Source organism: Marmota marmota, unplaced genomic scaffold (assembly GCF_001458135.2).
Source record: "Marmota marmota marmota unplaced genomic scaffold, marMar, whole genome shotgun sequence".
NCBI lineage: Eukaryota > Metazoa > Chordata > Mammalia > Rodentia > Sciuridae > Marmota > Marmota marmota.
Genome location: NW_026000068.1, coordinates 18,957,224 through 18,972,081, shown reverse-complemented (window position 1 = coordinate 18,972,081; position 14,858 = coordinate 18,957,224). Strand labels below are relative to the sequence as shown.

Here is a 14,858-nt window from a genome sequence, read left to right as displayed (position 1 = left end):
ATCCTATAGAGTGACTCCATTCTGAGTTTGTCATTTTTGTGATTAGACTAGGATTGTGAGCTTTTCAAAAGACTGTTGCAAAAGTGAAGTCCCTTTTCAATACCCTACATCAGGGGTGCATGCATAATATCTGTGATCCATTTAGTGTATAGTAAGGTTTATGTTCATTTATGTTTCCTTACAAATGACCTAATTTTTTTCAAGACATTTTTATAATGTCTTTCACAAAAAATCAATTGAATTTAAGTGATATATGTGTACATATATATTTATCTACATTATGAATATATATAAAATACTTTTATTATTTAAGACATTCCCTGATCTGTTTGGTTTAGTCCGTTTTGTGCAGCTGCAACAGTAACTTAGGCTGGGTAATACATAAAGAATAAGTCCAAGATCTGGGTCCTAGCATCTGATGCTTAGTAGAAGGCCTTACTGCATCTTCACATAGTGGAAGGCAGAAAGGCTATTTTTTTTAATATATATATAAAGGGGGGCGGGGGTGAGGGGGGCAGGCAGCAAATAAGGGGAACTAATTCCACTTGGAGAGAAAGCCCCTCATGGCTTCAACACTCATATGCCATCATATTAGCCATTATATTATCTGTTTGTGGCCTGTGATTTAACCCATGTTCACTATCATTGTGCTACAATCCCCAGCTTTTTTTTTCCCCCTCAAATCTTTAATCCTTCTGCCTCAGTTTTTCTGAGTAACTAGGGTTACAAACATGCATCATCATACCTTGCACATTAGCCATTATATTTAAACAGCAGAATTTTGAAGCGACATTGAAATCCTGGCAGTGTCTATGCCCATATCACATTGCCTTGCAGTTAACAAACTATAATTTTTTTTTTTTTAATTCTAGTAAATAACTGAAAAGGATTCAAAGGGGATTTTTTTAGTTGTGGATGGACAGAATACCTTTATTTTAATTTATCCAATTTTATGTTGTGCTGAGGATCAAACCCAGGGCCTTATACGTGCTAGGCAAGAGCTCTACCGCTGAGCCACAACCTCAGCCCCAAAGGGAATTAATCAAAGCAAATAAAGCCCTGCTTCTGAAAGGAGGTTTTAACAGGGTGCTGCCCTACTTTTGGAAAAAGATCAGAGCCTCCTGGCAAAGGGGGCCAGAGATTTAAGAGTTGAAAAGCCACTGCAAATGTAAGTAGAAGATCCTGGCAATGAGAACCTCCAAAGAAATAAGGTAGAACTGCCCAGAACCATGTCTAGCAGTTAAAACTATGAAGGAGACCCATAAAGCCAAAGGAAGACTACCTGTGAAAGTATATAATTATAGTTTTGCCTTTAAAGACTGCGTTTGTACGCACAACAATAGAATTCTTCCTAAGGAGGACGTTTCCACTGTGAGTGCCTTCAGCTAGAAAAGCAGAAAGTTTTCAAGCTTAAAATGTAGGATATAACAGTAATCCAGCAGATGAATCTGAAAAGAGGATCCCTAGAATCAAGGAAACCACAAGATGGTGCTCATCACTGACTAATGAGTCATTAGAGGAATAGGGAATATCCATTCACTGGGAACCAGGCTAAAAGCAGTCGTGGAAAACAACAGAGATACCAATAGCCAGCTGCAAAGTATTGGCAATTTGAATCCAGACAAACTGTCTAGTAGAGCAGTAATCCTCAGAACAATGGAATGTAGCATCACACTACAATGTAGTAACTATGGTGCTCAGTTTCTAGTAAGAAATTATTGGACATGTAAATAAGGCAATTATAGTACAGGATTCTTAAGTGAGGTGGTAATTGTGTTGGCTGATGATTGAAAGTTAGATCTACTTTGCATTTCTGAGATAAATTTCACTCAATCATGAAAACCGTACATAATTATTTCATGTGAAGAGATTCATATAAGATCTTGCCTCCGTAGCAGATAATTCTGAGAAAACAAGACTGATACCAGTGTTCTTTGTGTAGAAATGAAGAGATTCACACTAAACTATTGATGTAGAGACTTTTTTTATGTGATTTCTTGTACCCCTAATAACAGACTAGGTCTGACAGACTAGTTGCTCAATGAGTGTTCCTAGAATGAATGAGAAAAATATATTTAAACAGTTGACTTTATGGAAACAATTTCAAATACTTCCCATCATAATGAAGTAATGAAGGACCTGTTTACGTGGAACTAATTATTTATCTTGTGGGGTTTGTTTGGGTATTGGAGATCAAAACAGGATATACATATGCTAAGCAAGCACTACCACAAAGCTACACCCCCAGTCCCATTATTTTTTATTTGTATCCCTATTTAAGATTTCTTGAAGTTCAGCAGAAGTGAACATCACTATCTAAATATTGATGTAAATACATAAAAACTATAAGATACAGGGGTACAATTTGTCTATTAAAATATTTCTAGGGCAGAATTTAAAATGTGAGTTTTGCTTTAAAACTTCTAAAAATATTTGAATACATGGTCTTTATTTAATCCTCCACAAGTTTATTGATTTATCAAAGGTGCAAATTTGTGATCTTAATGGAAAACAAAGCAACTACAGTTACGTAATAAATAGATATCTAGGAAAGAAATCAGGTTTCCTAAGAAAGCATGCAGTAGTTAGCCAGAAATTGTGAAGATAGCATACTGCTTGTTATTAACTTTTAGATCACTAGGGGGTGATGTTGTTTCAGACCAAGGCCTGCAAATTATTTCTGTAATAACTTGAGCTAAAAGTGCCAACAAGAATTCAACTACAGTTTCCTTTGTATGACTCCTCAAAGTTACTAGTTTACAGGGTGAATAGCAGCAAATCAAGTAACAGACTGTGATGAAACAAAATGGTGAATTAAAGAGATGTTACACAAAATGAAACAACACATTTAATGTATTGATGTCAAGGTGACTAAAAAGGCTAATTTTAATATTTGTTAATATATCACCTGATGCTTGTCATTCTTAAGAAGTCCAACTTATTACTGCACACAGTGTAATAGAAGAAAATCATTTTAAATAATTATAAATTTAAAAAAGTAACAATGTAATGACATTAGGCTTACTTTCTTTGCTATGTAATTAATAATATTTCTTAATTATAACATTACACTAGAATTTTATTGCTGAAAAATTACTGTTCCTTCCTTAATAGTTTTCATTATAAGCATGACATTTTATTAAAAGTGCAGGAACCGCTTGAGCCACATCCCCAGCCCAATGCAGGAACTTTTAAGATGATAGAAAAACAAAATTAGTATTGTGATTAATGCAGGTAGATCAAATGTACTTTAGATTACATTCTGGCTTTTTTTTCCTTAAACATCATACAACACTATAATGATTTTTTTCCCAAGCACTTACAGAATCAAAACATCAGAAAGAAAGACATATTTTTCAATTCTGTACCCACTTGCACCCAACAGAACATCACCTAAACTAGGGCCAAAAAATTTGACCTCGCTTTGAAATTGACTGGGTTCTGAAAAAAAATTTGATTCACTCTGAATATGATTAAGTATTATTTTTTTAAGTATGAGGAAAACTGAAATTTGTAAATATTTTTTTAAAAAAATCTTTTTATTTTCTGCACAATGTGAAGAGGTGGAGAAGCCACACCTCCAGAGATTTGTGAAAAACTGGTTTCCATTAATTTTCAACTGCTGAGAGCAGTTATGGTATCAGTAAAGACACTGCTCTCAGGAGAATGGACCGGAAATAGCTGAGTAATTTTGGGCACATCCTTTTAATAACTTCATGGAGCTTCAGTTACCTCACCTAAAAAGAAGAGTAAGAATAGTAGCAATAGTGCTTTGGAAGATCTAAAAGTGGTTTTGAAACATTGTGAAAAAAAATTAATACTGGCCTACGAAAATGTTACTAGTCAATTATCCTATTTTCACAGGAAAAGTTTCTATGTGGATTAAGGCATTTATCAGCTAAATGCAGTTTCTAGTGCTATTAGAGAAATAGAAAGGGGTGGAGGAGGATTGTTGAACGCTTTGTAAGGAAATGCTGCTTCCTTGCCCACCTCCTGCTTCCTCCAGCTGGCGGAGTTGATTTCACTCTTTCAGATATGTAAGTGGCCATCATTTGCTTCTAGCAACTTTTGCCTTAGCTGACTTCCTTTTAGGGAAGGGGGAGAAGGGACAGAATAGTAGTTGGGATTTCTTCGTCTTTAAATGGGATTGATTGATTGATTGATTGTTTCCCGGTGTCTAGTCCCTTGACTCTCCAGACATTGTATTAACTTTGCAGTTTAAGTGGCGCCCCAGGAGCAGGACAGCATGGCCTTTTCATGACCATTCTAGGCTCCCGAGTAAGAAAACATTATCCAAGCAAAGCTATATGAAGGATTGTGGTTGCGTAGATTGCTTAAGGATAAGTGATTTACACTTGGAAGGTTTACAAAAGTGCTTCGGGAGAAGGTCCCAGTTTGAGCGTCTGTGCCTAGAGAAGGATGACAGGTGCTCAGGTCGGTTTTCAGCGGCTCTCCTGAGAAGCCCAGTGAGACATTTAAACAGCTCTCCACCCTCAGACACTCCCCGGCGGGAGAACTGGAGGAGGCGCTGTGGCCGGCAAAACGGCAAGTGGTCCTGCCAGGAGCAGGGAGGTCAGGAGAGAAGTCCGCCTGGAAGTTTTCCCAGCGCAGCGGGCCGGAAAAGCCAGCCGACTGCAAAGAGAAGCGCTTAGTTGCCTCTCCGCCCTGCTCCCACCTTGTTTCAGCCCACACCCACGGCGCCCCGCCCCCTCGGACTTAATAGAGGGGCTGGGCACCCGGCCTCGCCTGGGAGCCTGAGGCTTTCCCGAGCGTAACACGCGCTTTCCTAGCCTGAAAGATCCGGCGGCGCTACTGCAGCGGCGGGAGTAGCGGAGCTAGGCGGAGGCTGCGCCCCGCACCATGGAGGGCAGTCCAGTCCCACTCTGGGTCGCCACTGGCCTTGGTCACTGCCCGAGACCCCTCTGCCAGCTCTCTCTGCTGCTTTCCGGGCGCCATCCACTCCTCACCTCAAAGCCAACATGAAGGAACCCCGGGGCGACGGCGGGGGCGCCCCCTTCTGCACCCGCCTCAACAATTCCTACCCCGGCATGTGGGCGCACGAGCGCTCCGCGGAAGCGCGGGGCAACCTCACCCGGCCCGCAGGGTCCAGCGAGGACTGCGGATCAGTGTCCGTGGCCTTCCCAATTACCATGCTGATTACCGGCTTCGTGGGCAACGCTCTAGCCATGCTGCTTGTGTCTCGCAGCTACCGGCGCCGGGAGAGCAAACGCAAGAAGTCCTTCCTGTTGTGCATCGGCTGGCTAGCGCTCACCGACCTGGTCGGGCAGCTGCTAACCAGCCCGGTGGTCATTGTCGTGTACCTCTCCAAGCAGCGTTGGGAGCAGCATGACCCGTCGGGGCGGCTGTGTACCTTCTTCGGTCTGACTATGACTGTTTTTGGGCTCTCCTCGCTCTTCATTGCCAGCGCCATGGCAGTCGAGCGGGCACTGGCCATTCGGGCGCCACACTGGTATGCGAGCCACATGAAGACACGCGCTACCCGTGCGGTGCTGTTCTGTGTGTGGTTGTCAGTGCTGGCCTTTGCCCTGTTGCCTGTGTTGGGTGTAGGCCAGTACACTGTCCAGTGGCCCGGGACGTGGTGTTTCATCAGCACCGGGCGAGGGGGCAACGGGACTAACTCTTCGAACAACTGGGGCAACGTTTTCTTCGCCTCCACGTTCGCCTTCCTGGGGCTCTTAGCTCTGGCGGTCACCTTCGCCTGTAACCTGGCCACCATTAAGGCCCTGGTGTCCCGTTGCCGGGCCAAAGCCGCGGCATCGCAGTCCAGTGCCCAGTGGGGCCGCATCACAACTGAGACGGCCATCCAACTTATGGGGATCATGTGCGTGCTGTCAGTCTGCTGGTCGCCGCTTTTGGTAGGTAGTTCCAGGGTGTGGGACGATCAGGTCGGGCTGGAAATGGAGACTTCTAAAAGTGACAGCACCTGTAGGTTGTGTTTGTAACCCCAGAGCATTGAGAATGCCTCTTCTCCTGAGCTATCCTGGTTTCTACTTCACAGTTGAGCTTCTCACTTGTTGAGCGCCTTCCTAGCGCCAGGCATCTCCTTAAGCACTGGTTAGGCACAGTGGCAGATCACTGCTTACCTTCTAATCCGGAGAGTGTAATGGATACTCAGGTATCATTTCAGTGCATGTACACAGGTAGAAGTTTGTGCATTAGGACAATGGTAATGAAAACCGTAGCCCGATATTGTGTGCTTTCTATTTCTAATACCTCTTGTACTTACGGTGATTTTCAGCCTGCAAAAGTACCCTACTTGCCACCCCAGACAGGCACCGCCCTCTTGCAGCTTCTGAGCTGCTGCACACCCTCGCTGCACAGCCTATGCTGACTTTACTTTTAGATTGATTCTGACTGGAGGAAGGAGAGTAAAGGATACATCTTTTTTTTTTTTTTTTTTTTAATTCCTGACCTCTCTTTAAAAAACATTTTTTTTTAGTTGTTGGTGGACCTTTATTTCATTTCTTTATATGTGGTGCTGAGAGTCAAACCCAGTGCCTCACACATGTTAGGTAAGCACTCTACCACTGATTCACAACGCCAGCCCCTAAGGGACGCATCTTAATGCAGCAGTTTGCCCTCTAGGAAGAGCTTGAGCCAGTCATTCTTGGGACCCAGCAGCCCAATAACTCCCCCTGGCTAGCGTTTGCTAGTTCTTCTAACAAGCACTGGGACAGGAGGAATCCTGGGAATAGGAGATAAAGTTTTCTCCACTCCCCAGCTCCTCACATCAGCACATCTTCCAACTACTTAGGAGCAAGCAATGCTTCCCCATGCTCCCTGCCTCCCACTCTTACACCATGTTGTTGAGGCTTTAAAAAAAAAAAAAAATTCTGCAACACATTTAGCTAAAACTTCAACCGAGTGAGTGCTGTTTACTAATGGCTGAAGAATGGATGCTTAGGATTCAAGCAGATGTTGAAGAAAGAGCAATCTGAGTATGATCACAGAGTTATAACTGATTATATAATGGACCTGTAAATTTATATACAACTTAGAAAAACCTCTAAGTCATATGGATGTGGATTTCAGATCTATCTCATAGTTTTTTTTTTTAAACTATGGTAAAATGGTATTTTAATGCATAATGTAAAATTTACTATTCTAACTGTTTTTAAGTGTAGAGTTGGATAATATTAAAGACATTGATGTTGTGCATCATATATAATTTTAAGCTTCTTGTCTTTTAAAATAGAAAAGCAGTTCTTCCTTCTACTCTCTCCCACATTGACAAAGCAGACATTGGAGAATTCCTGTGTGTAAGTGGTGTGGGACATTTGAACACAAGCCTTGGCTTCAAATGGTGACATAGTGACAAGAAGAGTTATGTTGGGATTTAACTTCCCATGAGTTACTCTATGGTACACTTCTGCATTCCAGCAGCTAGAACTCAGGCTGATGTCATCACCCTGACTTATCAAAACCAGCACCAATTTTAGACATTATTTGCTTCTATGGTTGAGGAATGGAGTATGTAGGTGACCAAACAAGAGGGAAAAAGAGTTATACCAAAAAAAAAAAAAAAACCGAACAAAAAAAAACTTTACTGACTATAAGATAACTGTCAAGGCAAACAGAATGTCTGAATTTTTCACAGCTCTCATTTGAGTTCTAGTCTATGAGTTTTTTTTATTGCACAATTTATAACCTAGAAAAAATGCAGTTAAATCACATAAATAAAATGTATGCCGTGCAGTTAATCAAATTTGTAAATTTTTTTTAAAGAGAGAGAATTTTGTAATATTTATTTTTTAGTTTTCGGTGGACAAAACATCTTTATTTTATTTTTATGTGGTGCTGAAGATCGAACCCAGCACCCCGTGCATGCCAGGCGAGCACACTACCGCTTGAGCCACATCCCCAGCCCTTGTTTATTTTTAAGAGGAAGAAAAACTAGTGTTTTTTATTTGGAGACTTTGGTTTGAACAGAATGAATATGGTAGCCTCAGGAAGAATAAAACAATTTTGAAAACTGTAACAGCATAATCAAACTCACCCTCTGGAGAAAGACTATATTTAAAACTAGTTTTATTTAACTTCAATTAATATCTCCATTCAGCTAATATTTATTGAGTTGTGGCATTTTATCAAACACTTTATTTTTCATAAAAAATTAAACTTGAACTTAATGTGATCATACCAAAGAAGAGAAATTCAGTTTCAAAATAGGTACTTTCTAAAAGAAATGGTTCCATCTTCTGTTTTGTGTACCACTGAAAATAAATCTCTACATATCTGCAGAAAGATCTACAATACAAAGTTGGAATTGTTTCAAAGAAAGAAACTGGCATAACTGCTTTCTTAATAGGTTTGGGAATTACAAGAATGAAAATACTAGAACCCAGTGAATAGAATTTTCAGTATGTTAGTGTTAAAGTGAGAAATCATTTTTATATTTTTTTCCAACTATGGGTAAAATATAAATTTCTAAGTAGCTTTTATTGGATTGGCCATAGGACATATAATCTAGTTATCCAGACTCCTTACTTGTTAAGACCTTGAATATATCTTACATTAGAAGACTACCACGTCTGTAATAATACTCAACTATCACTGCTGCAAAACTTAGTAGAGCAGAGATGCCATAGTAAGAAAATGTTCCAACTGCTACAAGCACCTACTACATGAATACTTATTCTTTTTCCTAGAAACTTTGCAAAATGCAATATGAGATGTGAAATCAAGTCAGGAACAATGAGGTACAAGATGCAAACTATGAATATGGGATGTGCAATTCAATGGGAAAGGGTACTTCACTGTGATAGATGATGTATAGCTCTTAGTCACTCTTAATATAACGTGTCAAGTTGCCATTCTGTTGGAATCAGCCCATGGACTCAGAAATGTGATCTGTTTGACTTATTGTTTTATTTTTCATGAGCCATGACCACCAAATTGTCCAGTTATTTGACATAATAACCAAGATTCCAAGAGTAGGAAACAGAATGTTGTTCAAAGGAAGCCATGAGTACATTTTGTCTTTTATATCCTGGCACCTCCAAACAGGTAGAATGTGGCTAATACTGTACCTCTCTTATAAATATAAAGCTAGCTATTAGCCAATCCAAGAAAAAAAGGTAATAGAAAATATAAAACTAACTATCAATTTTAAACAGGAAGATGGGAAGAAAAAACAATTCCTCATATTCACCTTTGGTTTTTTTTTTTTGAGAGAGAGAGAATTTTTTTAATACTTATTTTTTAGTTTTTGGCAGACACAACATCTTTGTTTGTATATGGTGCTGAGGATCGAACCTGGGCCGCACGCATGTCAGGCGAGCGCGCTACCGCTTGAGCCACATCCCCAGCCCTTTCCTTTAATCTTGAACCAGCAAATTCCCCGCTCACTATCCACAAATTCCATCAGGATACTTCAATTGGAGAAGATATATTACAATGTGGTTGTGATTTTTTTTTTAATTAAGGAATGACTGATATATTTTAAGTGACATTTTCCTTTAATCTGCCACATGTGGTAGATAGATATGCTAGATTTTTTTACAAAATGAATGCATTTTATGGCATATAAAATATTTCTCAATTTCTAATCATCTTTGCCTACAAATTTCTACCATAGTTAGGATGTTGCTTCAGGAAAAATGATTATGCATATGAATCTGCTCTATAGGAAGAGTTCTCTATAGTTTGTTTTTATGAAAATTAAGATTTTTCATTATTATTTACATTTTTGAGTTCACAACAATATACTGTGGAGGGGCTACTGAATATGCTTTTTTTTTCTTACTTTTTTGGGAGGATTGCTGGGGATTGAACCAGCAATGATAGGGTACCATGCATGATAGACAAGCACTCTATCACTGAACTGCACCTCTGGCCCTGAGTAGACTTCCTAAAAACTGCTCAAAGAGTTATAATTTGTTCAAAGGAGTAGAATTTCCATATTTATGAATGAAACAATTAAGAACAATGATGCAAGATAGGGTATGATTCATGCCTTTCACTTTAAGAAAAAAGTCTATCTAAATTGGCCAGAGTAGGCATTCTGGAAGAAGTGGTTGGTATAACACGACTTCATGGCTGACCCAAGGGTGCTCAGGTACCCAGCCAATGAGGACAGAGTGTTCACACTGAAAATGCTATTAGATGTTATTAGAAATATTAGAAAAGGGGCTGGGTCTGTAGATCAATGGCAGAGCGCTTCCATAGCATGTGTGAGGCACTGGGATCGATCCTTAGCACCATATGAAAATAAATAATTATTAAAAAAATAAAGAACTGGATCCTATTAAAGAAAAGAAATACTAGAAAAGGTCAATTGATTTTAGGAGTGAATTTATTCAATAGACATCTGCTGAGACATCTACTAAATCCTCTGAGCTGTGCTAAAAGTCCTCACATACGTTACCTCATTTAATTAAATCCTGTAAGATTGTCACTATCATGTACATCATTCAGATGAAGAGCTTAAGCATAGGATATTAGAAAAAGATTTATAATTCTAGTCATCTGACTCTGAGTCTCAGGTTTTGTTGTTGTTTGTTTAACTTAAAGGCCATGGATTCAAGTCTTAAACACAGCACAGAGCAACTTACGTATTCTTTTATCTGGAAAGCACAGAGGTAGTGCTATTAGAGGTTTGAGGTCTTTTTCTATGTAAGATATTCTGAAGTTCTTTTATTTTGGAGAATTATGGTTCAGTGAACCAAAATGGGCAATTCAGAAGGGAGACTGTTTTGTTGTTATTGTGTAAGAAAGGGGGCCCCTAAATAACAGCAGCTTTTGGACACATAGGATGATGGTGGATTATCTAAATGATATATCCAGAATCAATCCAATATAACTTGAAGATTAGTGAGATAAATCAGGGCTAGAAAATGCAAATTTTTAATTTTGGGTTTATCAAAGAGAGCCAAGAATTAAACTTTTCATCTTAAGCTTTCATCTTTGAAGAAATTCAGATGCTCTTGAGTTGTAGCATAATCATGACTCATTGGCCTTTCTTTTGAAAAAGCTGTAAAGGTCAATAACTCAATTATAAGTTTCTGTAGGTTCAGTTTTCTGGGAATAACACCCAGGAATATACACTACAAGCATTTGTAACAGACTATGATCATTCTGGGGCACCAAGGGGTAATAGGTGAAGGAGGCCAAGTGCTTTACTTCAGTTTTTGGTTTTGGTTCTGTGTTGTTGGGAAGCAGTATGGGGAAGTCCTCCCCAAACGCTTTACATTTGTGTAGCACTTTTATAATCCACCCCTATTCCACATTATCTCCCAACTCTGAGATCTGCAGAGATGTAACACCAACTTCCGCCTCCCCTATTTTTTGCAATGCCTCATCATGGAGATAAGTAGTAAATTTGTACTTTGATTCCCACCAGCTATGCTTCTTGAGGATTATTAGATGTCCTCTGAGTCCCCCTTTTCTCCAGAAAATTCCTACTTTTGTACATTTAAGGTGGTGACCAAATAAATCTTTCTTGGGGGTTTTCCTTGTCCCCTAAGTATGTGAGGATATATTATATTAAACATAATAATTTATTTGTATAAAGACATGACAGATGGACAATGTGTGACTTTGTCAATGACAGGGACACACACACACAGAAGTAACACTGCAGAATGGAAATTCTCTGTGGCTTCATGTAGACCCCTATCAGGCCCCTATTTTACTTAGAATAATTTTCTCTATTTTTCCACTAGTCACTTTACCTCTCAACTGTGCAACAATAGCTGCCATGCAACCACCCCTCTTGGATTGGCCCACATCTCCAGTTAAAAGACACTTTTTAAAAGAAATCTTTCTTGACCTCTTTAAGCTTGGTTGCATGTCCCAGCCTCTGGTCCCATAGTATCTTGCTTTTTGCTGACACAGTCTGAGTCACACTTTGTTGGACATGTTGGTCAATTGACTTTCTGTTCTCTTAGATCTCTTGAGGGTAGGTACAGTGTCTGTCTTGCATATTGCTCCTTTCCTAGGAACTATCATAATTGCCTGCCATGTAAGGTATGCCCAATTCGTGCTTATTGACTGAATACCTGAGCACTGGAATCAGAAGACAGATTATAGTCCCAATTAAAACAGCAATTAGGTATGTGATCTTACACAATCTTCTGTGAACTATTTTCTTTTTCCTGTAAAATAAGAATAAAAACACCTGTCATCCCATTTCACAGGATTGTAATGAAAAACAACATAAATGTATGTGAAAATAATTGGGAGATGTCACATGCTATGAAGATGTCTAATTGCTAAGACCTTTTAGCAAGCTGGGAATATTCTTCCATATTAGGAATACCACTATGATGTTTTACTGGATAACTGCATTGACATTTAGTGCTCAGATTATCTTTCCTCAAAAACACCAGAGAAAAGAGACAAATAGTTATATTTCAGAGACAAAGAAAAGGTGGTGGAGGATGTAACTTTTCAAAAAGAAAAAATAAGAAATGATAAATCACATGTACATAAACTTTATAAGGTATAACTCCTTCTCCCCACTCCCCGCCATTGTGTCTCATGTGCATTCTCCCAGTCCTGGAAGCCGTTCCTCTTTTCAGCTGCCAGTTAACTTCCTAAATCTAAAACATGCTGGATCCCAACTCCATGAAACCTGCAGAACAGCCACTGTCTTGTGCTCTGAGGACCTCCATCAGGTGTGGAATTCTCTCCTGCTCCGTGCTGTCAGAGGGGGAGACTCTGTCTTCTGCAGCAAGTTGTCCCCTTCCCCTGAACAGTCATTCCCCTGTGTTGGGAGGAACTTGGCCTCACCTGCTCCCAAGTCCAGTTGCAGTAGCTTTTTCTAGTCATGTTCTCTTCCTGTGGCTCTTTCGGAGCACAGACCTGTCCTCAATTAACTGTGTAAGTTGAACTTACTGTGCACTAGCTGCTGTTGTAGGTGGAGTCATTCAGCAGACTTCTTAAGGGTGGAGGCTGGGCCTCAGTTATCTTCATCTCTTCACAAGTAATCAGAAATGTTGGGCTGAGGGGAACCTCTGCCCAGAATTGAATTTCCATGAGCCTTAAATCAGACCAAAGTATGAGAATCAAAGAGCCTCACACAGGTTGACTAAATCCTAACAACACATTAATATTATTTGCAGCCTACAAATACACAAAGGCTATTTTCCCATTCGACCACCAGCCCAGATATTCACATGGAGGATGTTTCGATGGTTCACAACTTAATTCTGTTAGAAAAAAATGAAAATTAGCTACCAGTTTAGGTAAAAGTCATGTAATAAAAATACAAGATAAATCTTATGCCAGATAGTATTATGATTGTTTTGAGTCTTGGTAATTGCAAAATAAAAGGTTATGTTGGAGCTGGAAGCCTTTATTTTAAGCAATATTGATAAATAAATAAAGTATAATTATTCAGATATACCTTTCACCAAGTCTTTGAGAACTCTAGAAAGATTTGATTTGCTTATCTTTTTGTCCCTCTTTCTGAATAATTAATAAATGTCATTCTCTATGGTTGAGAATATGCTTCTGTTGGTGTGACTCATGAAAATTTAGAAAAAGAAGTATGTTGTTAATGTTGAAAATAATGAAAGAGGGATTGTGAAAGATAAGCTAGCTGCATTTTGGTAAATTCTCAAGACAGTAGAGTGGAGTTTTAATTTCTATCTTGATATATGAAATTTCCCTAATAACTTCCTTCTGCCAGACTCCTTATCTGGTTCAGAGCTTCTTGCAGATGAACCATATCCCACTTCCCCCAGTAGAAGATGCTTCCACGGCCAGCTCCCAAGCCAGAGCACATATCAATGCTCTGACTTTTGACCCTCCTCTGTTTCCTAAGAGGTTATTGAAGAGTCAGGTGAGGACCACATTCTCTTAGAGAGAATAAGACACTAGATGGCAAGGGACTGGGTCTGGTCTTGCCTACATCACATGTGGAAGCCACTTTATCTTGCTGGTGTTCCTTTTTCTCATCAGTAAGATGAAACAATTACTGACTCTAACCTTCCCTTCAGTTCTGACTTCCTATGGCTCTAAATAGATAAAATGGCCCCCTATTATAGATAATGCATTAGATGCATGAGAGGAAACACCTCTCTTTTATACAGTTATTCTATAAATATTTATTGAGTATTTGTTATGTTCCTATCACTCTGATCACCCTGATGATACAGTATTGACCAGGATCTCAGGACTTCTTGTGGTTATAAGGGTTAAGCAGTTGCATAGCTAGAGGGATGCTATTTATAGTTTATTCTGTGTGAATGACACTCCTTGGAGTTGAGCAGTGTGTGTCTATGCAGCTATCTATGTTCCCTTGATCGTAAACCATACATGATATCTTCCTTCATTAAGCTTTTAATCTACTAAGGTAGATAGAAATAATCACTTAATAAGCAAATATAACCAATCTCATGGGTCTTATTTTGGTTGCTCTTACTGCTAACTGGTGTCACTGATGCTAATGAATCTATTGTGGGCTGAAGGACTGTGTTGATCTTCAACTGCCTCAATGACCTGTTAAAACATGGGTCTGCCCAAGCTGAAGCCAGTGTGTGCTTGAACATCATCATTAGAGAGTTCACTAGTTCTCATCCACAATGCCAGCCGTAATGCTCAGCTATAATTCTAGAGCACAGACCTTATGCTGAAGAACTCAGAAGGCTACAGGCAGGGCTCAGGCCACATGCTAGTTCACTCGGCCCTCCATCTTGGTCCCTGAGACTCTTGGTTGGATTCACATCGAACCTTGACAAGTTTGCCTTTCCCATTCGATGATTTTTTTTTAAAGGTTGTCCATGTGTTTTTCCTCTAGTGAATGTGGACAAAGTCACCCTGCTCCAACTTTCTTGTCTTCACACCTTGGGAGAACAGGTTAAGTTCCTTGTTATTTTCTTTTGCAGGAGACG

The 14,858-nt window shown here is 39.6% G+C and overlaps 1 protein-coding gene across 5 annotated transcripts in view; it reads left to right on the top strand.

Annotated features, from left to right (window-relative positions):
* The first annotated feature begins 520 nt into the window (after window positions 1–520).
* Ptger3 (prostaglandin E receptor 3) overlaps window positions 521–14,858 on the top strand; it is a 203,715-nt gene continuing 189,377 nt past the window's right edge. The window contains exons 1-2 of one of the 5 annotated variants that reach the window (XM_048814070.1): window positions 521–5,876; window positions 9,227–14,846. In XM_048814070.1, coding sequence (XP_048670027.1) covers window positions 4,980–5,876; window positions 9,227–9,316 — 987 coding nt within the window. In that variant the 5' untranslated portion in view covers window positions 521–4,979 and the 3' untranslated portion in view covers window positions 9,317–14,846. Of the gene's footprint in view, window positions 5,877–9,226; window positions 14,847–14,858 lie in introns of those variants that run through there. The other 4 variants (XM_048814066.1, XM_048814069.1, XM_015490508.2 and 1 more) reach the window with 4 other exon arrangements.